Consider the following 26,834-nt stretch of genomic DNA (forward strand, 5'->3'; position numbering starts at 1 on the left):
ACTGAGTGTGAAAGAATGTGGCCTTTGTTGTCTTTTCCCAGTCCTATCTCGCACACATGCGGGGTGAGCGGGTTGTCATTTCATGTGTGGCGGGGTGGCGACAGGAATGAATAAGGGCAGACAGTATGAATTATGTACATGTGTATATATGTATATGTCTGTGTGTGTATATATATGTATACGTTGAGATGTATAGGTATGTATATGTGCGTGTGTTGACGTGTATGTATATACATGTGTATGTGGGTGGGTTGGGCCATTCTTTCGCCTGTTTCCTTGCGCTACCTCGCTAATGCAGAAGACAGCGACAAAGTATAATAAATAAATAAATAAATAAATATATATATATAAATATATATATGGACAGAGTGATAACAGAGATAACAAAACTAGGAAAAAGGGGAGCAGATGCTAAGTGTGGCTGTGAGATATGGTGGCTAGTGGCAAGCCTGTTGGCAGAGAGTGAAGAGGAGTTGCAGAAGGTAGCAAGTGTGTTTTAGGATGTGTGTAAAAGTACGAGATTAAAGACAAGTGCAAGTAAAAGTAAAGTAATGGCGTTTGAAAGGAAGCATAAGAGTGAAAGTATAGATTTTGTAAAACCACAGAGTGAAAGATGAAAGTGTACTAAATTGTGCTATGGATATGGGGGGGGGGGGAGACTGGAAGTGAGGGAATCTAAGTATCTGGGAGCTGTCTTGGGTAAGTGTGGTGATATGGAAGGAGAGATAAAGGAGAGAGCAGGTACAAGGTAGAAGAGTAACTGGGTCCCTAAACAGCATAATAAAGGGTAGAGGTGTAGGTATGGAAGTGAAGAGAAAAGTATGGCACAGAGATCAAGAAATGTGGAAATGAGCTATGCGAGAAGAGCATGTGGTGTGACTAGAATGAAGAAAGCAATGAAAGGTTGTACAAGAGATGTGGTATGGCAATGAATGCAAAGCGAGTGAATTGTGGAGTGGTAGAAAGAGTGAAACATAATACTTTGAGGGGGTGTGGGCATAAGGAAAGAATGCAAGACTGGAAGTTTACAGAGAGAGTGCATGATAGTGAAATTTAAGGGGTTGGCATGGATGGAAGACCACCTGTGACATGGGCAAATTGGGTGGAAGAATACTGGGGGAACAGAAACAAAGAATGCGTGGAAATTGGTGTATGCAAGGGAGGCATGTAAGGACATTTGTAAGTAGAGATTCTTGCTATGGTCACTCCTTGATAGGAGTTCCCAGAAAGAACAGGCATCTGAGATAAAGATAGATAGGTAGAGGGGTTTTTGGGTAAAAAAAAAAAAAAATCATTGAACTATTACCTGCAATTTTTTGTATTTTTGAAAGGGGAGTAGAATTGCTTGAAAACCTCAGTTTAAGGACTACAGATGCTTCTCCACTTATGACTTATGCGACTTATGACCATCCGTACGTACAAAGCTGGTTAATGGAAAATGAGATAATCATGATAGAAACTGAGTAGGATAATAGAATGCTGTACAGAAGCATCTGTATTTATTATGCTGAATTCGAATATGAAGCTGAAATACATGCCGTGGAACATTAAGGCCTGTAAACAAGTAATCAACTGTTACTTTATAGAAGATTCTCTGATCATTTGGTTTGTATTCAATACTTATGTGTTGCCTTTAGGAAGCATTATAAAATATTTTCCATGATTATCTTAGTATAAAAGTGTTTGATTTTTCTCATATTTCAGTTTAAAAGGAAGGGTTTTGGGCTAAAAATTTCCTGAGGTATTACCTGAAAATTTTCACATTTTTTGTAAAGGACTGAATATCTTGAAAACCTCCATATAAGGACTATTTTTCATGCTGCACTCGAATCTGGGGGACATCAAAGCAGGTAAATGAGTGATCAGAGGTTACATAGTGCCATTGTACAAAGACAAAGGGGATAAGGGTGAGTGCTCAAATTACAGAGGTATAAGTTTGTTGAGTATTCCTGGGAAATTGTATGGGAGGGTATTGATTGAGAGGGTGAAGGCATGTACAGAGCATCAGATTGGGGAAGAGCAGTGTGGTTTCAGAAGTGGTAGAGGATGTGTGGATCAGGTGTTTGCTTTGAAGAATGTATGTGAGAAATACTTAGAAAAGCAAATGGATTTGTATGTAGCATTTATGGATCTGGAGAAGGCATATGATAGAGTTGATAGAGATGCTCTGTGGAAGGAATTAAGAATATGTGGTGTGGGAGGCAAGTTGTTAGAAGCAGTGAAAAGTTTTTATCGAAGATGTAAGGCATGTGTACGTGTAGGAAGAGAGGAGAGTGATTGGTTCCCAGTGAATGTAGGTCTGTGGCAGGGGTGTGTGATGTCTCCATGGTTGTTTAATTTGTTTATGGATGGGGTTGTTAGGGAGGTGAATGCAAGAGTTTTGGAAAGAGGGGTAAGTATGCAGTCTGTTGTGGATGAGAGAGCTTGGGAAGTGAGTCAGTTGTTGTTCGCTGATGATACAGCGCTGGTGTCTGATTCATGTGAGAAACTGCAGAAGCTGGTGACTGAGTTTGGTAAAGTGTGTGAAAGAAGAAAGTTAAGAGTAAATGTGAATAAGAGCAAGGTTATTAGGTACAGTAGGGTTGAGGGACAAGTTCATTGGGAGGTAAGTTTGAATGGAGAAAAACTGGAGGAAGTACAGTATTTTAGATATCTAGGAGTGGATCTGGCAGTGGATGGAACCATGGAAGCGGAAGTGAATCACAGGGTGGGGGAGGGGGCAAAAATTCTGGGAGCCTTGAAGAATGTTTGGAAGTCGAGAACATTATCTCGGAAAGCAAAAATGGGTATGTTTGAAGGAATAGTGGTTCCAAAAATGTTGTATGGTTGCGAGGCGTGGGCTATGGATAGAGTTGTGTGCAGGAGGGGGGATGTGCTGGAAATGAGATGTTTGAGGACAATATGTGGTGTGAGGTGGTTTGATTGAGTAAGTAATGTAAGGGTAAGAGAGATGTGTGGAAATAAAAAGAGTGTGGTTGAGAGAGCAGAAGAGGGTGTTTTGAAATGGTTTGGTCACATGGAGAGAATGAGAGAGGAAAGATTGACAAAGAGGATATATGTGTCAGAGGTGGAGGGAACGAGAAGTGGGAGACCAAATTGGAGGTGGAAAGATGGAGTGGGAGTGAAAAAGATTTTGAGCGATCGGGGCCTGAACATGCAGGAGGGTGAAAGGCGTGCAAGGAATAGAGTGAATTGGAATGAGGTGGCATACAGGGGTCGACGTGCTGTCAATGGATTGAACCAGAGCATGTGAAGCGTCTGGGGTAAACCATGGAAAGTTCTGTGGGGCCTAGATGTGGAAAGGGAGCTGTGGTTTCGGTGCATTATTACATGACAGCTAGAGACTAAGTGTGAACAAATGGGGCCTTTGTTGTCTTTTCCTAGCACTACCTTGCATGCATGAGGGGGGAGGGGGTTGTTATTCCATGTGTGGTGGGGTGGCGATGGGAATAAATAAAGGCAGACAGTATGAATTATGTACATGTATATATATGTATATGTCTGTGTGTGTATATATATGTGTACATTGAGATGTATAGGTATGTATATTTGCATGTATGGACGTGTATGTATATACATGTGTATGTGGGTGGGTTGGGCCATTCTTTCATCTGTTTCCTTGTGCTACCTCGCTAACACGGGAGCCAGCGACAAAGCAAAATAAATAAATGAAATAAAAATAAATCTATTATCTTTTACTTCAGGGAAGCATTATGAGATATTTTCTGTGATTATTTCAAGTACACAAGTGTTTCACTGTCATATTCAATTTCAAAACAGAAAAGGTTTCTGGGCTAAAAAATTCCCTAAAGTATATTATCTGCAATTTTTGATATTTTTGAGAGGGTAATACATTTGCTTGAAAATCACAGTTTAAGGTCTAATTTTCATGCTGAATTTGAATCTGAGATTGAAATACATGTTGAAGACATTACGGCATGTAAATAATTATTATCTCTTCTTAGAATATGCTATAATTAATAACTTTGTAATCACTGGGTATCTGTCGCCTTGTGCTAAAAAATTCCCTGAAATACTACTTGCAATTTTTGGTATTTCTTGTGCAATAGATTTCCTTGAAAACAAATGTATAGGGACTGTTTTTCAAGCTGAATTCAAATCTGGTTCTAAAATTTATATTGGGGGACACTGAGGCCTGTGAATACGTAATCGACTGATACTCTGTTAAAAGATTCTGTGATTATTCAATTCATATCTATTTGGTATCTGTTGGCTTGGGGAAGCATTACAAAATATTTTCCATGATTAATTCAAGCAGAAAAACAATTCATTATATAATATCTCAATCTTATTCAAGTAGAAAAACACTTCATTATGTAATATTTCAATCTTAAAATGAAAGGTTTTGAGCTTAAAAATTCCCTAAATTATAGCCTACAATTTTTCATGTTTCCGAGGGTAATAGATTTGCTTGAAAACCTTAAGGATTATTTTTCATGCTTACTTTGAATCTGGGGTTTCAATATATGTTGAAGACATTAATGCCTGTAAGTAATTATTGATTACATATCTATAAGATTCTGATATCATTTGGTTCATATTCATTTGGCATCCGTTGCCTTGGGGATGAATTATAAGATATTTTCTGTGAATATTTCAAGTACAGAACTGTTTCATGATGTGATATTTCAATTTTAAAACAAAAAGGTTTTTGAGCTAAGAAATTCCCTGGTATTTTTGGTATTTTTATGGATATGCTTGAAAATTTCAGTAAAAGGAAAATCTTTTATACTTGAATCTGGGGTTGAATTACTTTTTTTACATATTTCATTTTACTTTGTCGCTGTCTCCTGCGTTAGCGAGGTAGGGCAAGGAAAGAGTCGAAAGAATGGTTCAACCCACCCACATACACATGTATATACATACACGTCCACACACTTAAATATACATACCTATACATCTCAATGTACACATATATATACTCACACAGACATATACATATATACACATGTACATAATTCATACTGTCCGCCTTTATTCATTTCCATCGCCACCCCGCCACACATGGAATAACAACACCCTCCCCTGGCATGTGCGCAAGGTAGCGCTAGGGAAAGACAACAAAGGCCACATTCGTTCACACTCAGTCTCCAGCTGTCATGTATACTGCATCGAAACCACAGCTCCCTTTCCACATCCAGGCCCCACAGAACTTTCCATGGTTTACCCCAGATGCTTCACATGCCCTGGTTCAATCCATTGACAGCATGTTGACCCCGGTATACCACATCGTTCCAATTCACTCTATTCCTCGCACGCCTTTTACCCTCCTGCATGTTCAGGCCCCGATCACTCAAAATCTTTTTCACTCCATCTTTCCACCTCCAATTTGGTCTCCCACTTCTCCTCATTCCCTCCACTTCTGACATATATATCCTTCTGGTCAATCTTTCCTCACTCATTCTCTCCATGTGACTAAACCATTTGAAAACACACTCTTCTGCTCTCTCAACCACACTCTTTTTATTTCCACACATCTCTCTTATCCTATTATTACTTACTCGATCAAACTACCTCGCACCACATATTGTCCTCAAACATCTCATTTCCAGCACATCTACTCTCCTCCGCACATCTCTATCTATAGCCCCCGCCTTGCAACCATATAACATTGTTGGAACCACTATTCCTTCAAACATACCCATTTTTGCTTTCCGAGATAATGTTCTCAACTTCCACACATTCTTCAACGCTCCCAGAACTTTCACCCCCTCCCCCACCCTATGATTCACTTCCGCTTCTATGGTTCCATCCACTAACAATTCCACTTCCAGATATCTAAAACACTTCACTTCCTCCAGTTTTTCTCCATTCAAACTTACCTCCCAATGAACTTGTCCCTCAACCCTACTGTACCGAATAACCTTGCTCTTATTCACATTTACTCTCAGCTTTCTTCTTTCACACACACTTTACCAAACTCAGTCACCAGCTTCTGCAGTTTCTCACATGAATCAGCCACCAGCGCTGTACATCAGCAAACAACAACTGACTCACTTCCTAAGCTCTCTCATCCACAACAGACTGCATACTTACCCCTCTCTCCAAAACTCTTCCATTCACCTCCCTAACAACCCCATCCATAAACATATCAAACAACATGGAGACATCACACACCCCTGCTGCAAACCAATATTCACTGAGAACCAATCACTTTCCTCTCTTCCTACACGTACACATGCCTTACATCCTCGATAAAAACTTTTCACTGCTTCTAACAACTTGCCTCCCACACCACATATTCTTAATACCTTCCACAGAGCATCTCTATCAACTCTATCATATGCCTTCTCCAGATCCATAAATGCTACATACAAATCCATTTGCTTTTCTAAGTATTTCTCACATACATTCTTCAAGGCAAACATTTGATCCATACATCCTCTACCACTTCTGAAACCACAATGCTCTTCCCCAATCTGATGCTCTGTACATGCCTTCACCCTCTCAATCAATACCCTCCCATATAATTTACCAGGAATACTCAACAAACTTCAACCTCTGTAATTTGAGCACTCACTTTTATCCCCTTTACCTTTGTACAATGGCACTATGCAAGCATTCTCCCAATCCTCAGGCACCTCACCATGAGTCATACATACATTAAATAACCTTACCAACCAGTCAACAATACAGTCACCCCCTTTTTTTAGCAAATTCCACTGCAATACCATCCAAACCTGCTGCCTTGCCGGCTTTCATCTTCCGCAAAGCTTTTACTACCTCTTCTCTGTTTACCAAATCATTCTCCCTAACCCTCTCACTTTGCACACCACCTCGACCAAAACATCCTATATCTGCCACTCTATCATCAAACACATTCAGCAAATGTTCAAAATACTCACTCCATCTACTTCTCACATCACCACTTCTTGTTATCACCTCTGCATTAGCCCCCTTCACTGAAGTTTCCATTTGTTCCCTTGTCTTATGCACTTTATTTACCTCCTTCCAAAACATCTTTTTATTCTCCCTAAAATTTAATGATACTCTCTCACCCCAACTCTCATTTGCCCTCTTTTTCACCTCTTGCACCTTTCTCTTGACCTCCTGCCTCTTTCTTTTATACATCTTCTAGTCATTTGCAATATTTCCCTGCAAAAATTGTCGAAATGCCTCTCTCTTCTCTTCCACTAATAATCTTACTTCTCCATCCCACCACTCACTACCCTTTCTAATCTGCCCACCTCCCATGCTTCTCATGCCACAAGCATCTTTTGCACAAGCCATCACTGCTTCCCTAAATACATCCCATTCCTCCCCCACTCTCCTTCCATCCTTTGTTCTCACCTTTTTCATTCTGTACTCAGTCTCTCCTGGTACTTCCTCAACAAGTCTCCTTCCCAAGCTCACTTACTCTCACCACTCTCTTTACCCCATCATTCTCTCTTCTTTTCTGAAAACCTCTACAAATCTTCACCTTCGCCTCCACAAGATATTGATCAGACATCCCTCCAGTTGCACCTCTCAGCACATTAACCAAAGATAATGATCAGACATCCCTCCAGTTGCACCTCTCAGCACATTAACCAAAGATAATGATCAGACATCCCTCCAGTTGCACCACTCAGCACATTAGCATCCAAACGTCTCTCTTTCGTGCGCCTATCAATTAACACGCGATGCAATAATGCTCTCTGGCCATCTCTCCTACTTACATACGTATACTTATGTATATCTCTCTTTTTAAACCAGGTATTCCCAATTACGAGTCCTTTTTCAGCACATAAATCTACAAGCTCTTCACCATTTCCATGTACAACACTGAACACACCATGTACACCAATTATTCCCTCAACTGCCACATTACTCCCCTTTGCATTCAAATCACCCATCACTATAACCCGGTCTCGTGCATCAAAACTATTAACACACTCAATCAGCTGCTCCCAAAACACTTGCCTCTCATGATCTTTCTTCTCATGCCCAGGTGCATATGCACCAATAATCACCCATCTCTCTCCATCCACTTTCAGTTTACCCATATCAATCTAGAGTTTACTTTCTTACACTCTATCACATACTCCCACCACTCCTGTTTCGGGAGTAGTTCTACTCCTTCCCTTGCTCTTGTCCTCTCACTAACCCTGACTTTACATCCAAAACATTCCCAGACCACTCTTCCCCTTTACCTTTGAGCTCCGTTTCACTCAGAGCCAAAACATCCAGGTTCCTTTCCTCAAACATACTACCTATCTCTCCTTTTTTCTCACCTTGGTTACATCCACACACATTTAGACACCCTAAACTGAGCCTTCGAGGAGGATGAGCACTCCCTGCGTGACTCTTCTTTTGTTTCCACTTTTAGAAAGTTAAAATACAAGGAGGGGAGGGTTTCCAGCCCCCCACGCTCCCGTCCCCTTTAGATACCTTCTACGACATGTGAGGAATGCGTGGGAAGTATTCTTTCTCCCCTATTACCAGGGTTGAATCATATGTTTGCAAAAAAAATTATGGCCTAAAAATACATAATCAATTGTTACTCTTTTAAAAGATTCTGTTATCATTTGGTTCATATTCATTGGGTATCTGTCACTTTAGGGAGCATTATGAGATAATTTCCATGATTATTTCAAGCAAAGAAATGTTTCACTATGTAATATTTCAATTATGAAACAATGTTTTTGGGCTAAAAATATAATCCTTCAGCTACAGCCTGCAATTTTCATATTTTTCTGAAAGTTATAGATTTGCTTGAAAACTTCAGTATAAGGATCACCTTTAATGCTTAATTCGAATATGGGGTTGAAAAATATCTTAAAAGATATATATGACACCATGAACTTTTGCAACAAGACAAAAAAAAGGATAAAAACATTTAACAATTATATAAAATGAACACTGCTATGTTGTATGGTCACCAGTTAATCAGAGAAACCCTCTATGAGTAGAATCAGTGGACTGAAACCCAACATTTATCATGAACAGCTAAAAGACCTTGAAGTCTGTAGTCTAGAAAGATGTAGACAGATATATGATAAATATCTCGCACCAAATAGAAAGCATGCACATCAATCTTTGAACCTGAAAACAATTAGCAAGGAAGAAACAGGAATCATTAAATCATCTGTAACACCTAGCAATACACTAAAAAGCCAACAACCAGCAAGGATGCAGGAAGGTTTATTCAACACAATAGTTGGGATCTACGAAACCCACACGGAATCACTAGAGAAGCATTCTACAAAATACATTTGTGGATAATGACAATACTGGATGAACTATGCCAAAAGAACAGCTACTAAGAAGAACAACTTTATACATCCGACAGCATACAATAAGAAAAGGAGTGGTCACATACAACAATCTGTGCCGTGCCTCCTAGTGTCCAGCATCCCAGTCTCAGATGAAGTTGAGCATACTGGACTGAGGTCAGAAACTAACAGTTTATTCTGCTATCTCCCAAACTCAGTCCATTTAGTTCTCACCTTATCAGACAAAATTTGTAATATAAAAGATTTTCACAGAATTTACCATTAGATCCCAAACTTAGTCTGACAGAGTAAAAGAGGTCCACTGAAATCTAAACCTAAATTCTGATATGTTCAAATCCATTAGAATGAGGTTTCAGTGTAACACTATAAGGTATATCTGTGCTATTGAAATGTAACTGATAAGGCAAACAAGTTTGAGGGGGATTCTGCCTAACATCACCCTGCTTTGTAAATGCACAACAGCATTCCAAGAAAAGATACGATATCACTTATTACCTGTGGAGCCATGTTTGAAAGCAAAAATGTCTGACGACAGTCTTCTAGGGATAAACGGTGGTTACCTGCTGCTGCCATATGACCTCTATCAAAGCCACTTCCTTTATAGTCTCTATTCTCGGACCTGTAAGAGAAACGAAGTTTGTGCAGTAAAAACGATCATAAAACAAAGGACAGACATGTACAATTATACAGCCCAATTTTCAAACAACCTAATACGTAGGTACTTGAAAACAGGAAGTTCAAATATGAAAATATTTCTTAACTGACTTGCACACCACACTTACCTTAAAGGAAAGAATTTAAGTGCATTGAGAGGATGCAAAATACAAGGAAGAGAAAGACAGTTGATTTTATATTGTTCTAAGAACTCCACATACTTTTCATTCATGGCAATATCTTGCACCTTATCAAATTCACCAGCAAATATCTCAGGGGGTTTCCTTAACCAAAATTTCTTAATCATGTTATCAGAAATAAGTCCTTTGCATTTTCCATGTAGTCACAGCTATCAACAATCACAATCTTAACCCTTACATTTACTTTGAAAATAATGATACAGGTTGTACCTCTCTAATCTAATGCTCCGTGGTCCAGCGACTCATGACGTCTGGCACATTTTGAATCTACTGTCATCAGTTTGTGGATCTGCCACCAAGACAGCACTGTTAGCAGTGCTAAGGCACCAAAATCTGTTTAAACTGCAGCAATGCTAATTAACAGCCCTTCAGAGTGTCATCCAAGAGACCAAGAGGTGCAGAGCATAGTGTTAATGCTAATAAGCATAAGTATAATTCATTATCTATGCTTGAAAAGGTCGAGTTACTGAAAAAATTACATAAAGGGACCAATGTACGCAAAGACTTTGAGCGAGTACTATGAGATCAGATTGTCAATTATGTATGACAAAGAAACAAAAGGAGCAGATTTTTAATTTTTTTGCTGAAAATGAAAGCCAGAAAAGTTTAAAGTTTTGGAAAACTTTGAAAGGTGCCAGTAGTACAGAATTAGACAGTGCACTTATAAAGTGGTTTAAGCAAACACCTGATGCACACATCCTCTACCACTTCTGAAACCACACAGCTCCTTCCCAATCTGATGCTCTGTACATGTCTTCACCCTCTCAATCAATACCCTCCCACACAATTTTCCAGTAATACGCAACAAACTTATACCTCTGTAATCTGAACACTCATCTTTATCCCTTTTGCCCTTGTACAATGGCACTACGCATGCATTCTGCCAATCCTCAGGCATCTCACCATGATCCATACATACACTGAATATACTTACCAACCAATCAACAACACAGTCACCCCCTTTCTAAATAAAATCAACTGCAATAGCACCCAAAATGCCGCCTTGCCGGATTTCATCTTCCGCAAGGCTTTCACCACCTCTTCTCTCTTAACTAAACCATTATCCCTGACCCTCTCATTTCGCACACCATCCTTACCAAAACACCCTACATCTGCCACTCTATCATCAAAAACATTCAAAAATCTTCAAAATACTCACTCCATCTCCTCACTTCATCACTACCTGTTATTTCATTCCCCCTTTGCCCCCTTCATCGATGTTCCCATTTGTTCTCTTATACACGTTATTTACCTCCTTCCAAAACATCTTTTTATTCTCCCTAAAATTTAATGATACTCTCACCCCAACTGTCATTTGTCATCTATTTCAACCCTTGCACTCGACCTCCTGGTGCTTTCATTTATACGTCTCCCTGTCATTTGCATTCCTTCCATGTATGTATCGTCCAAACGCCTCTCTTTTCTCTTTCACTAACATCATTACTTATTCATCCCACCACTTACTACCCTTTCTAATCTGCCCACCTCCCACCTTTCTCATGACACATACATCTTTTGCACATGTCATCACTACTTCCCTAAACACATCTCATTCCTCACCCACTCCCCTCATGTCATGTATTTCACCTTCTGCCATTCTACACTCAGTCTCTCCTGGTACTTCCTCATACAAGTTTCCTTTCCAAGGTCACTTACCCTCACCACTCTCTTCTCCCCAACATTTTCTCTTCTTTTTTAAAAACCTCTACAAATCTTTATGTTTGCCTCCACAAGATAGCAATCAGACATCCTTCCAGCTGCCCCTCTCAGTCCATTAAAATCCAAAAGTCTCTCTTTTACATTCCTATCACTTAAGATGCAATCTAATAATGCCCTTTGACCACATCTCCTACTCACATATGTAGATCTCTCATTTCAAACCAGGTATTCCCAATCACCAATCTTTTTTCAGCACACAAATCCACAACTTCTTCACCATTTCCATTCACAGCACTGAATACCCCATGTACACCAATTATACCCTCAACTGCCACATTACTCACCTTCATATTTAAATCACCCATCAATAATACCCTGTCTCATGCACCATGGCTGCTGACACACACAACAGCTGCTCCAAAACACTTGCCTCTCATGATCTTTCTTCTCAGGATCAGGTGCATAAGCACCAATAATCACACATCTCTCTCTATTCACTTTCAGTTTTACCCATATCAATTTAGAATTTACTTTCTTACACTCTATCACACTCCTACAATTCTTGTTTCAGGAGTAGTGCTACTCCTTCCTTAGCTCTTGTCCTCTCACCAACTCCTGACTTTATACCAAACACTTCTCCAAACCATTCTCCCTATTTACCCTTGAGCTTCATTTCACTCAGAGCCAAAACATCTAGGTTTCTTTCCTAAAACATAATACCAATCTCTCCTTTCTTGGTTGCACCCAAACACATTCAGACACCCCAGTCACAGCCTTCGAGGAGGGTGAGCACTTCCCGCTTGACTCCTCCTTCTGTCTTCCTTTTTAGAAATTGAAATAACAAGAAGGGGAGGGTTTCCAACCATCTGCTTCCACCCCCTTTAGTCACGTTCTACAACATTTGGGGAATACAAGGGAAGTATTCGTTCTCCCCTATCCCCAGTGATATTATATATATATATATATATATATATATATATATATATATATATATATATATACATAATTTTGCTTTGTCGCTGTCTCACGCGTTAGTGAGGTAGCGCAAGGAAACAGACGAAAGAATGGCCCAACCCAACCACATACACATGTATATACATACACGTCCACACACGCAAATATACATACCTATACATCTCAATGTACACATATATATACACACACAGATGTATACATATATACACATGAACATAATTCATACTGTCTGCCTTTATTTATTCCCATCACCACCCCGCCACACATGGAATAACAACCCCCTCCACCCTCATGTGTGCGAGGTAGCGCTAGGAAAAGACAACAAAGGCCCCATTCTTTCACACTCAGACTCTAGTTGTCATGTAATAATGCACCGAAACCACAGCTCCCTTTCCACATCCAGGCCCCACAGAACTTTCCATGGTTTACCCCAGACGCTTCACACGCCCTGGTTCAATCCATTGACAGCACGTCGACCCCGGTATACCACATCGTTCCAATTCACTCTATTCCTTGCACGCCCTTCACCCTCCTGCATGTTCAGGCCCCGATCACTCAAAATCTTTTTCACTCCCACTCCATCTTTCCACCTCCAATTTGGTCTCCCACTTCTCCTCGCTCCCTCCACCTCTGACACATATATCCTCTTGGTCAATCTTTCCTCACTCATTCTCTCCATGTGCCCAAACCATTTCAAAACACCCTCTTCTGCTCTCTCAACCACACTCTTTTTATTTCCACATATCTCTCTTACCCTTATATTACTTACTTGATCAAACCACCTCACACCACATATTGTCCTCAAACATCTCATTTCCAGAACATCTACCCTCCTGCGCACAACTCTATCCATAGCCCAGCCTCGCAGCCATACAACATTGCTGGAACGACTATTCCTTCAAACATACCCATTTTTGCTTTCCGAGATAATGTTCTCAACTTCCAAACATTCTTCAAGGCTCCCAGAATTTTCGCCCCCTTCCCCACCCTATGATTCACTTCCGCTTCCATGGTTCCATCCGCTGCCAGATCCACTCCCAGATATCTAAAACACTTTACTTCCTCCAGTTTTTCTCCATTCAAACTTACCTCCCAATTGACTTGACCCTCAACCCTACTGTACCTAATAATCTTGCTCTTATTCACATTTACTCCTATCTTCTTTCACACACTTTACCAAACTCAGTCACAAGCTTCTGCAGTTTCTCACATGAATCAGCCACCAGCGCTGCATCATCAGCGAACAACAACTGACTCACTTCCCAAGCTCTCTCATCCACAACAGACTGCATACTTGCCCCTCTCTCCAGAACTCTTCCATTCACCTCCCTAACAACCCCATCCATAAACAAATTAAACAACCATGGAGACATCACACACCCCTGCCGCAAACCTACATTCACTGAGAACCAATCACTTTCCTCTCTTCCTACACGTACACATGCCTTACACCCTCGATAAAAACTTTTCACTACTTCTAACAACTTGCCTCCTACACCATATATTCTTAATACCTTCCACAGAGCATCTCTATCAACTCTATCATATGCCTTCTCCAGATCCATAAATGCTACATACAAATCCATTTGCTTTTCTAAGTATTTCTCACATACATTCTTCAAAGCAAACACTTGATCCACACATCCTCTACCACTTCTGAAACCACACTGCTCTTCCCCAATCTGATGCTCTGTACATGCCTTCACCCTCTCAATCAATACCCTCCTATATAATTTACCAGGAATACTCAACAAACTTCAACCTCTGTAATTTGAGCACTCACTCTTATCCCCTTTGCCTTTGTACAATGGCACTATGCACGCATTCCGCCAATCCTCAGGCACCTCACCATGAATCAGACATACATCAAATAACCTTACCAACCAGTCAACAATACAGTCACCCCTTTTTTTAATAAATTCCACTGCAATACCATCCAAACCTGCTGCCTTGCCGGCTTTCATCTTCCGCAAAGCTTTCACTATCTCTTCTCTGTTTACCAAATCATTTTCCCTAACCCTCTCTCTCACTTTGCACACCACCTCGACCAAAAAATCCTATATCTGCCACTCTATCATCAAACACATTCAACAAACCTTCAAAATACTCACTCCATCTCCTTCTCACATCACCACTACTTGTTATCACCTCCCCATTAGCCCCCTTCACCGAAGTTCCCATTTGCTCCCTTGTCTTACGCACTTTATTTACCTCCTTCCAAAACATCTTTTTATTCTCCCTAAAATTTAATGATACTCTCTCACCCCAACTCTCATTTGCCCTCTTTTTCACCTCTTGCACTCTTCTCTTGACCTCCTGCCTCTTTCTTTTATACATCTCCCACTCATCTGCATTTTTTCCCAGCAAAAATCGTCCAAATGCCTCTCTCTTCTCTTTCACTAATAATCTTACTTCTTCATCCCACCACTTACTACCCTTTCTAATCAACCCACCTCCCATGCTTCTCATGCCACAAGCATCTTTTGCGCAAGCCATCACTGCTTCCTTAAACACATCCCATTCCTCACCCACTCCCCTTACCTCCTTCGTTCTCACATTTTTCCATTCTGTACCCAGTCTCTCCTGGTGCTTCCTCACACAAGTCTCTTCCCAAGCTCACTTACTCTCACCACTCTCTTCACCCCAACATTCTCTCTTCTTTTCTGAAAACCCCTACAAATCTTCACCTTCGCCTCCACAAGATATTGATCAGATATCCCTCCAGTTGCACCTCTCAGCACATTAACATCCAAAAGTCTCTCTTTCGCGCGCCTATCAATTAACACGTAATCCAATAATGCTCTCTGGCCATCTCTCCTACTTACATACGTATACTTATGTATATCTCGCTTTTTTAAACTAGGTATTCCCAATCACCAGTCCTTTTTCAGCACATAAATCTACAAGCTCTTCACCATTTCCATTTACAACACTGAACACCCCATGTATATCAATTATTCCCTCAACCGACACATTATTCACCTTTGCATTCAAATCACCCATCACTATAACCCGGTCTTGAGCATCAAAACCACTAACACACTCATTCAGCTGCTCCCAAAACACTCGCCTCTCATGATCTTTCTTCTCATGCCCAGGTGCATATGCACCAATAATCACCCATCTCTTTCCATCAACTTTCGGTTTTACCCATATCAATCTAGAGTTTACTTTCTTACACTCTATCACATACTCCCACTACTCCTGTTTCAGGAGTAGTGCTACTCCTTCCCTTGCTCTTGTCTTCTCACTAACCCCTGACTTTACTCCCAAGACATTCCCTAACCACTCTTCCCCTTTACCCTTGAGCTTCGTTTCACTCAGAGCCAAAACATCCAGGTTCCTGTACTCAAACATACTACCTATCTCTCCTTTTTTCTCATCTTGGTTACATCCACACACATTTAGACACCCCAATCTGAGCCTTCGAGGAGGATGAGAACTCCTCGCGAGACTCCTTCATCTGTTTCCCCTTTTAGAAAGTTAAAATACAAGGAGCGGAGGGTTTCTGGCCCCCCGCTCCCGTCCCCTTTAGACACCTTCTACGACACGTGAGGAATGCGTGGGAAGTATTCTTTCTCCTCTATCCCCAGGGATATATACATATTATATATATATATATATATATATATATATATATATATATATATATATATATATATATTTCTTTCTTTTTTTTCTTTCAAACTATTCGCCATTACCCGCATTAGCGAGGTAGCGTTAAGCAAGGTAGCGCCAAGAAACAGATGAAGAATGGCTCATCCACTCATGTACACATATTTATACATAAATGCCCATGTACACATATACATTAACATATACATACATGTTTTGGAAGGAGGTAAATAAAGTGCGTAAGACAAGAGAACAAATGGGAACATTGGTGAAAGGGGCTAATGGGGAGGTGATAACAAGTAGTGGTGATGTGAGATGGAGATGGAGCGAGTATTTTGAAGGTTTGTTGAATATGTTAGATGATAGCGCAGCAGATATAGGGCGTTTCGGTCGAGGAGGTGTGCAAAGTGAGAGGGTTAGGGAGAATAATTTGGTAAACAGAGAAGAGGTAGTAAAAGCTATGTGGAAGATGAAAGCTGGCAAAGCAGCAGGTTTGGATGGTATTGCAGCGGAATCTATTAAAAAAGGGGGCGATTCTGTAGTTGACTGGTTGGTAAGGATATTCAATGTGTGTATGACTCATGGTGAGGTGCCTGAGGATTGGCAGAATGCATGCATAGTGCCATTGTACAAAGGCAAAGGGGATAAAGGTGAGTGCTCAAATTACAGAGGTATAAGTTTGATGAGTATACCTGGGAAATTACATGGAAGGGTATTGATTGAGAGGGTGAAGGCATATACAGAGCATCAGATTGGGGAAGAGCAGTGTGGTTTCAGAAGTGGTAGAGGAGGTGTGGATCAGGTGTTTGCTTTGAAGAATGTTTGTGAGAAATACTTGGAAAAGCAAATGGATTTGTATGTAGCATTTATGGATCTGGAGAAGGTATATGATAGAGTTGATAGAGATGCTCTGTGGAAGGCATTAAGAATATATGGTGTGGGAAGCAAGTTGTTAGAAGCAGTGAAAAGATATTGAGGATGCAAGGCATGTGTACAAGCAGGAAGAGAGGAAAGTGACTGGTTCTCAGTGAATATCAGTTTGCGGCAGGGATGCATGATGTCTCCATGGTTGTTTAATTTGTTTATGGATGGGGTTGTTAGGGATGTGAATGCAAGAGTTTTGGAGAGAGGGGCAAGTATGCAGTCTGTTGTGGATGAGAGGGCTTGAGAAGCAAGTCAGTTGTTGTTCACTAATGATACAGCACTGGTGGCTGATTTGGGTGAGAAACTGCAGAAGCCTGTGACTGAGTTTGGTAAAGTATGTGAAAGAGGAAAGCTGAGAGTAAATGTGAATAAAAGCAAGGTTATTAGGTACAGTAGGGTTGAGGGAAAAGTCAACTGGGAGGTAAGTTTGAATGGAGAAAAACTGGAGAAAAATTCATTACCGACTGCTGATTTCTGCATTAGAGGAAGTGCCAGGAACAGACGTAGAAAGGGAACATCTACTTATCCAATCTCTCGATGTCATGTCTAATGCACTGAAACCACAGCTCCCTATCCATAACCAGCCCAAAAAACCTTTCCATGGCTTATTCCTGATGCTTTATATCCTGTGGTTCAGTCCACTGACAGCATGTTGACCTCAGTATACCACATCATTCCAATTCACTCTATCCCATGCACACCTTTTAACCTCCAGCATGTTCATGGCCCCAGTTGCTCAAAACCTTTTTCACTCCATTGTTTTCTCCAATCTGGTCTCCTTGTTCCCTCCACTTTCAACACATATTTCAACACATATCATGAGGGAAGGCTGACAATGAGGATATTGTCAACCTTCCCTCATGATTCTATTCATATGTCCAAACCACTTCAGCACACCATCTTCTGCTCTCTCAACCATACTCTTTTTATTACCACACATCTCTCTTGACCTTTTATTACTTAATGAAACCACCTCACACCACATATATCTGTTCTCTAGAATTTAATTTCCAGCCTCCTCAGCACAGCCTTATCTATAGCCTATGCCTCGCATCTTTATAGCATTGTTGGGACTACTATCTCCACAAGCATACCCATTTTTGCCCTCAGATATAATGTTCCCTCTTTCCACATTCTACAGTGCTCCCAGAAGCTTTACCCCTTCCCTAACCTATGACTCACTTCTGCTTCAGTGGTTCCATTTGCTGCCATGTCCACTCCTAGATGCCTAAAATACTTAACTTCCTCAAATTTTTTCTGTATTCAAACTCACACATCAACTAACTTGTCCCTTAACTATGCAAGTCATGTGAAGTCACATGAAATTCAGTTGATACCAGTGCTACTGTCATTCTAGATCTGACCCTCAAACATTAGGTAAAATTGTATAAGCCACAAAATACAGTATATAAATTAAAGAAGTTTTACACTGATGAAATGTTACAGATCTGTAGTAAATATGGCACTTACAGATAATTCTCCAATATGCTACTTTAAATACACAAGGTGCTATTTTGTAACATATGTTACACTCACTGAGCTTTACTTCTAAAGAGATCTTAAGCAAATTACCTGAAGAATTCATGGATAGATAAGTCTTCATGAAAGTCACACTTAGATCGATCAACATCTGACTTCTTTGCCAAATTATCAGCAGTTAGATGTTCACACACCCAGTTTGGCACACGGTTTCTTGTGTCATACGACAAAACATAGTCATCTAACGCTCGAATATTACTCAGCCCAGGAAAACCAAACCTCATTATCTGGGAAGAAGGGTTAAAAGATAATTCACAACTAGAACATTCAATTCACCAAAGAAGAAAATGCATTATGACCCATGACTTTTCTATGCCTAAATACAGTAGGAAATGCTAATGATGTACCCTACAGTTAATGTTCTTGTCCAAAACTCAGACAATATAAAAGTTTTGCATGTAGTGACATACACTGGTGTAAAAGCACCAACAAACAATCACATTCCAGCAATCTGCTGCTTAAAGAAAATATAAACAAATTCAGCCACACTACTTTAGTCTCACTTTCAATGCTTAACTCATTAACTCAAAAGTGTCCCTTCCAACTCTAACGTAAGTCTTTTAAAGTCGTCTATAAAAGTATCTAATCTTACAATTTCAAAAAATTACTCCAGAGGCATATTTCATCCATTACTTTCACTCTAGTAATGTGCATAAGTTTTGAAATGCTTCTGCACAACCTTTTAAAAATTGCAAAAGTGAGGCATATATATTGAGTTGCCAATGAGCATATTCTAAAATTCATCTTACACCAAAAATCTGACTGCCTATCATAATTAAGTTCTTATCTACATTTTATTATACTTTGTCGCTGTCTCCCGCGTTAGCGAGGTAACGCAAGGAAACAGGCGAAAGAATGGCCCAACCCATCCACATACACACGTATATACATACATGTCCACACATGCACATATGCATACCTATACATCTCAACGTATACACAGACATACACACATAGACACATGTACATAATTCATACTGTCTGCCCTTATTCATTCCCATCACCACCCCACCACACATGAAATGAAAACCCCCTCCCCCCACATGTGCGCATGGTAGCACTAGGAAAAGACAACAAAGGCCACATTCTTTCACACTCAGTCTCTAGCTCTCATGTATAATGCATTGAAACCACAGCTCCCTTTCCACATCCAGGCCCCACAAAACATTCCATGGTTTCCCCAGACGCTTCACATGCCCTGGTTCAATCCACTGACAGCACGTCAAACCCAGTATACCACATCGTTCCAATTCACTCTATTCCTTGCACGCCTTTCACCCTCCTGCATGTTCAGGCCCCGATCGCTCAAAATCTTATTCACTCCATCTTTCCACCTCCAATTTGCCAAAGTCTTCCACTTCTCCTCATTCCCTCCACCTCTGACATATATATCCTCTTTGTCAATCTTTCCTCACTCATTCTCTCCATGTGACCAAACCATTTCAAAACACCCTCTTCTGCTCTCTCAACCACACTCTTTTTATTACCACACATCTCTCTTACCCTTTCATTATTCACTCGATCAAACCATCTCACACCACATATTGTCCTCATACTTCTCATTTCCTGCACATCCACTCTCCTCCGCACAACTCTCTATAGCCCACGCCTCACAACCATATAACATTGTTGGAGCAACTATTCCTTCAAACGTACCCACTTTTGCTTTCTGAGATAACGTTCTCGACTTCAACACATTTTTCAATGCTCCCAGAACTTTCGCCCCCTCCCCACCCTATGATTTACTTCCGCTTCCATGGTTCCATCCACTGCCAATCCACTCCCAGATATCTAAAACACTTCACTTCCTCCAGCCTTTCTCCATTAAAATTTACCTCCCAATTGATTTGTCCCTCAACCTTACTGTACCTAATAACCTTGCTCTTATTCACATTTACTCTCAGCTTTCTTCTTTCATACAATTCACCAAACTCAATCACCAGCTTCTGCAGTTTCTCACCCGAATCAGCCACCAGCGCTGTATCATCAGCAAACAACAACTGACTCACTTCCCAAGCTCTCTCATCCACAACAGACTGCATACTTGCCCCTCTTTTCAAAACTCTTGCATTCACCTCCCTAACAACCCCATCCATAAACAAATTAAACAACCATGGAGACATCACGCACCCCTGCCGCAAACCAACATTCACTGAGGACCAATCACTTTCCTCTCTTCCTACACGTACATATGCCTTACATCCTCAATATAAACTTCACTGCTTCTAACAACTTACCTTCCACACCATATATTCTTAATACCTCCCACAGAGCATCTCTATCAACTCTATTATATGCCTTCTCCATTAAGTTCTATTTCATAAAATTCTTTTTTTGTTACAATCAATGTGATTCACTGATAATTCTTTATAACAAATTCATAAAAATTGGCAAAATTACCAGCCACATCTGTCAGATCCAATACTGACAACGTCAGGAAGAAAAACCTTTTGCTTTATCTTGGTCAACTTTCAATGGTGGAAGAGCCAATGACCATAAAAAGACTCTCCATATGACCCAAGCAGAGATCAGTGTGTCAATTAATTCTGGGTAACCATCAGCTTGGCCTCCTAAACCTAGCTGAAACCACTCAATTTCCCTCCAAGAAAACTCACAAATATGTGCTGTACTTGGGACGGCTGTAGGATAGAAATGACTGTGGGTAGAAATTACTGTGACTGCTATTTCAGTCAACACCCAAGCTCAGCAAACAGCCTTTGAAGAATAGGAGCAAATTTGTCTTTTTTTTTCTATGTTGAAGATGCCAGTCATGGACAAAAGTCTACATCAAGGCTGGGCCTTAACTGAAATATAGAAAGAATTATGAAAGGGAAAAAGAAATGACATGGGAAAGTATCTATGAATTTTGGAGGAAGTGAAAAATCTGTCTTTTAAAATGTGCCCAGGCATGGTTACTGGGAAAGACATGAGAAGGTAGAGTTCCAAAGCTTCGAGGTATAGGGAAAGAAATAGTTATCAAAACGGTCCACTCTTGAGTTTTCAATAGCCATACAGTAATCAGGTGATGCAGCAGCTTGCTGAGTATTGTGTGGTTTAGCTGGAGGTGGAGGAGCATAAGCAGCCAGCTTTCGCAAGCAAAAACAAAAGTAATACCTATAGGTGAAGGAAAGTGAACGAACATTGTGGTGTAGATCAAGAGGGTCAAGTTTGGAAGTTACCCTGAGACAGTTTATAAGTCCAACCTCTTTTAACTCAACTCTGTTAAGTAAGGTTACAGATCTAGAACCACCTGAGATGTGAGAGGAGTACTCCACACAATGACAAATCAATCTTTTGTAGAAACAGAGCAACTGCTCAGAATAAAAGAAGTTTTGACATCTAAAAAGGACATCCAGTTTCTTTCAGGCAGACTTAGCTACTCCTGCAATGTGAGGTTTCCAAGAATGAGTGGATGTTACAGTTATAACAAGTATGTTTACTGAGGTGAGGTGGAATTGGTATTACAGAACTGTCAAAGGAGAGACAAGAGTTGTGAGGAGTTTCCAGTACATAGATCAGTAGAAACCGAGTCTTGGAGGCATTAAACTTGACTATATTTTGTCTGCCCCCACTAAGATATCCTGTTCAAGTTTGAGTTTACTGAGGAAGCTGTGTCAAGATGAGATGCAGATCAAGTGAGAGTAAGAGCAGATTTGAAGGATATGGATGAATACAGTGTTGAGGGAGGAAAGCCAAAAGAGGGGAGCTTAAAGATGAGACCTCAATGCCACATCCGGTCAAAAGCTTTCAATATGTCAAGGGTAACTGTACAAGACTCCCCAAAGTCTTTCAGGGATGATGAACGGACATTAGTACAATAGGAAGGAATATCACTGGTGGATCTTGCTTTATGGAAACCATACTGGTGATCAGAGAGAAGACTGTGAATTTTGGGGGTGTCTAAGGATATTGGAGTAGAGAAGGGATTCAACAACTCTGGAAATGGTAGAAGTCAAAGCAATACGACAATAGTTAAATGGGGTCATAACGGTCACCCTTCTTAGGGATGGGATATATCAATGCATGCTTCCAAGAAGGAAAAGTTTTGGTTTTTCAACATAAATGGAACAGATGAGCAAGTACAGGTGCAAGTTCAAAGGCACACTCTTTCAGCACATGGGGATGGATGCCATCAGGACCTTGCTCGTGTCCAGAGAGAGAGAGAGGCAGTTTTTCGGACAGTTCAAGAAGAGATTACATTGAGGGGCATGGGATTTGTACAAGAAGTATCAGGGAGTAAAGGAATGTTAGAGTCATCCAAGATGGATGTAGAGGAGAAACGGGAATCAAAGAAGGTTGCTTTGTCTACAGGAGAGACAACTATAATACCATCAGAATGGAAAAGTGAAGGAAAGGTAGAACATATTTAGAGATGCCCTTAGCTAAAGACAGAAAAACCTATCAGTGGATGACTAGGCGAGGTTATTGCAATTCCTTGAATAAAGTAACGCTTCGTCTCGTGGAACATTTGCTTGTAATGATTATGGGGACTGATAAAGGCTGAAAGGGAGTCAGAGGAAAGAAAAGTTTTTCTTAGCCTAATGTGCCTGATCTCTTGCCTGAATGGCCTCAGAACAGGAAGTGCTGATCCATGGATTGGATGAAGAGGTCATCTTGGAGGAAGAAGGGATAAATGATTCCATTACTGGGAGAATAACCTCTACTATGCATTTGGTGGAGACAAAAGCATCACCACACAGGAGACAGTAATTTACCTAAAGAAAGTCAGAAAAGAAGTTATGCAAGTTATTCCAGAAAGCTTTGTTAAGGTGTCATTATCTATGCTTAGATGGGGCTGCTGGATGGGGTGGTGCCATTAAATCATATACATTTATGAGTGTGTGATCAGATGAACCAACTGTGGGTGAGAATGTGTACTTAAAGAGGGATGATTTTGAGGTAAAAAAACAAATCCAGAATATTAGGAAAAAGGTCACAGAGATCTGGAATATGGGTAGGATGGGAGGTAACATGCTCCAAATCATTGAAAATGAAGAATATGAGAGCTTCAATCTCTCCACCATCCAGATGGGAGGAATTCAACCATTCCCTGTGGTGAACACTGAAATCTGCAAGGTTAAGGATCTCAGCTTGCAGGTGAGAGGATGCTACAGTCTCACGGCAGGTGTTAGATAGTCACAGGAAGATATAAAATTCATAGAATTAGAAGAACAGGAGAAACAGGGCAAAAGTGGGGTAGTTGGGAAAGACAGACTCTGAGCCACATAACAACAAAGTTTGGGAACTCAAGGTCCTTGAGGAATGTAACAGGCTTGCTGATGTTGGAATAAGCACAAACACCACCTCTGAATAGGAATCATGAGTGGAGATTATAGATGGATATGAAAATGGGACAAGTGAGAACATCATTACACAACTATGTCTCTGAGAGAAGTAAGATATTAGGAGAGATACTGGACAGATGGTGTTCAACAGAAGAGGGGGCTAAGGCTCTGGGAGCGTTGAAGAATGTGTGGAAGGCAAGAACGTTATATCAGAGAGGAAAAATGGTTATGTTTGAAGGAATAGTGGTTCCAACAATGTTACATGATTGCGAGGCATGGGCTATAGATAGAGTTGTGCGGAAGAGGGTGGATGTGTTGGAAATGAGATGTTTGAGGACAATATGTGGTGTGAGGTGGTTTAATTGAGTAAGTAATGAAAGGGTAAGAGAGATGTGTAGTAATAAAAAGAGTGTGGTTGAGAGAGCAGAAGAGGGTGTATTGAAATGTTTGGTTACATGGGAGAGAATGAGTAAGGAAAGATTGACAAAAAGGATATATATGCATCAGAGGTGGAGGGAACAAGTGGGAGACCAAATTGAAGGTGGAAGGATGGAGTCAAAAAGATTTTGAGCAATCAGGGCCTGAACATACAAGAGGGTGAAAGGCGTGCAAGGAATAGAGTGAATTGGAACGATGTGGTATTCCGGGGTTGACATGCTGTCAATGGATTGAACCAGGGCATGTGAAGCGTCTGGGGTAAAGCATGGAAAGTTTTGTGGAGCCTGGATGTGGAAAGGGAGCTGTGGTTTAGGTGCATTACGCATGACAGCTAAAGACTGAGTGTGAACCAATGTGGCCTTTGTTGTCTTTTCCTAGCGCTACCTCGCGCACACGCGGGGGGAGAGGGGTGCCATTTCATGTGTGGTGGGGTGGCAGCGGGAATGGATGAAGGCAGCAAGTATGAATATGTACATGTGTATATATGTACATGTCTGTGTATGTATATGTATGTATACATCGAAATGTATAGGCATGTATATGTGCGTGTGTGGGTGTTTATGTACATACATGTGTATGTGAGAGGGTTGGGCCATTCTTTTGTCTGTTTACTTGCGCTACATTGCTAACACAGAAGACAGCGACAAAGTATAACAAAATAATAATAACTAGCAAGGATATTGAGAACAAACACTAAATGGAAGAAGTGATCATATAATACTTCAGTTTGACTATGTGAAAAACAATGAAATGAAAAGAGCAGAGGTGACACAGGACATAATGAGATATATTCAATGAAACTAAAACCTCAGCTCTTTGAGGCTGGGAGTTCTGTGAAATTTACATTAAAGCAGACATGGAAACCTCAAGCCTCAAATACAAAGGAATGGTATGATGAGGAAAGAAAGATTTAATAAAACATGTCAAAAAACTGAGGATCTTAGAGATGTGCAGTGGTGAGGATGTAGGTGGCACTCCAATCAACCAGTACTTCCAAGTGCTAAAACAGCATGGAATGAATATAGAAGCATAAGAAAGAAGGAATAATAAACTTAAAAAAAAAGTGCCAATGGAATGGAAAAGGGCAAATGTCGCACCTGTATATATGGAGGGTGACCCATCTCATTATGGAGTGTGGTGTTTAAGACTCTGGAAAAGATCTTTTTAAAGCATGTGAATGACTTTCTATGAAGGAAAAATTACCTCAGTTAAAGACAACAAGGTATTACGGAAAACAGGTCATGTACCTAATTTCTTTGAGTCCCACAAGACAGTGAGATCAGTTCTGGACAAAAGGGAAGGTTGAGTGGACTGTTTGCATCTGGAGCTGCCAGAAAGCATTCGTCACTGCAATGCTTGGAAGGCTGATTAAGAGGCTGGATCATTAAGGAGGAATAAGGAAAAAACTCCTATGATGGATATATCACCTCAGTGGGAGATAACAGAGGATGCAAGTTAGAGGAACCTTTTCCAAATCAAATGAAGCGACCAGGGGAAAGTGCTACAGGGTTTAGTTCTGAGACCTTTACTCTTCTTGATCTGTGCAAATGATTTGCCTACAGGTAAGGACTCCAACCTGATGGATGCAAAGGTCATGAACAGAGTGAAAAGTGATGAGGATTGCACCAGGTTTTGTGGACTAAACAGGAAAAATATAAATCTACATTCAGTCATCAAGCACATCACTTTTCCATGCTGCCATAATGTTTCCAAATAGAATTGACTGCAGCTTCCCTTCCACTCTTCCTTAATCAACTATAACCATCCACCTCCTCTTTTGTAAAATTTTTCCATCCTCCACATCACATCTCCTGACCTCTCATTCTACCTCTTCATTACCAGATCACTTATATCATCACTCCGAATTAATTATTTCAAATATTCTCTTCGGATTATTCTCACTAAATCAATTCAACAGCTACATCTTACAATTCAACTGATCAGTTGATATAATAATCAGCTTAAACATAAGTGTCTAGAAGAGGTACATGCAGCAAAAACTGGAGGTTTCAAATGCCCCATTGAAACATACATTTGACAAAAACTAAATCCTATGGACATGATTCTGGTTAAAATAAATTCACTTACTTGTATCAGTCAAAAGGGAATATGGAATATACCTGAACCTCCAGATATTCGAATTCATTTTCAGAATTCGAAAAGCATGCCTTTAAATCTAATGACAATCTAAGGACCTCAAGACACTGATGCTCTAATACTGCCTAGGTTAGTGAGCATAACCAAGACTAATAAACAGCTAATGAAAAATGGTCCACTTCACATAACAATATCCTTTATTTCAATTTGGT

At 40.4% G+C, this 26,834-nt stretch overlaps 1 protein-coding gene across 6 annotated transcripts in view; it reads right to left on the bottom strand.

Annotated features, from left to right (window-relative positions):
• The window catches only part of EndoG (Endonuclease G), a 63,190-nt gene that overhangs the window by 23,107 nt on the left and 13,249 nt on the right, over positions 1–26,834 (bottom strand). For all 6 annotated transcript variants that reach the window (XM_071664829.1, XM_071664834.1, XM_071664833.1 and 3 more), the window contains 2 exons: positions 18,836–19,029; positions 9,732–9,855 (listed from right to left, as the gene is read on the bottom strand). In XM_071664829.1, the coding sequence (XP_071520930.1) occupies positions 9,732–9,855; positions 18,836–19,029 (318 nt within the window). The remainder of the gene's footprint in view (positions 1–9,731; positions 9,856–18,835; positions 19,030–26,834) is intronic.

Source organism: Panulirus ornatus, chromosome 9 (genome assembly GCF_036320965.1).
Source record: "Panulirus ornatus isolate Po-2019 chromosome 9, ASM3632096v1, whole genome shotgun sequence".
NCBI lineage: Eukaryota > Metazoa > Arthropoda > Malacostraca > Decapoda > Palinuridae > Panulirus > Panulirus ornatus.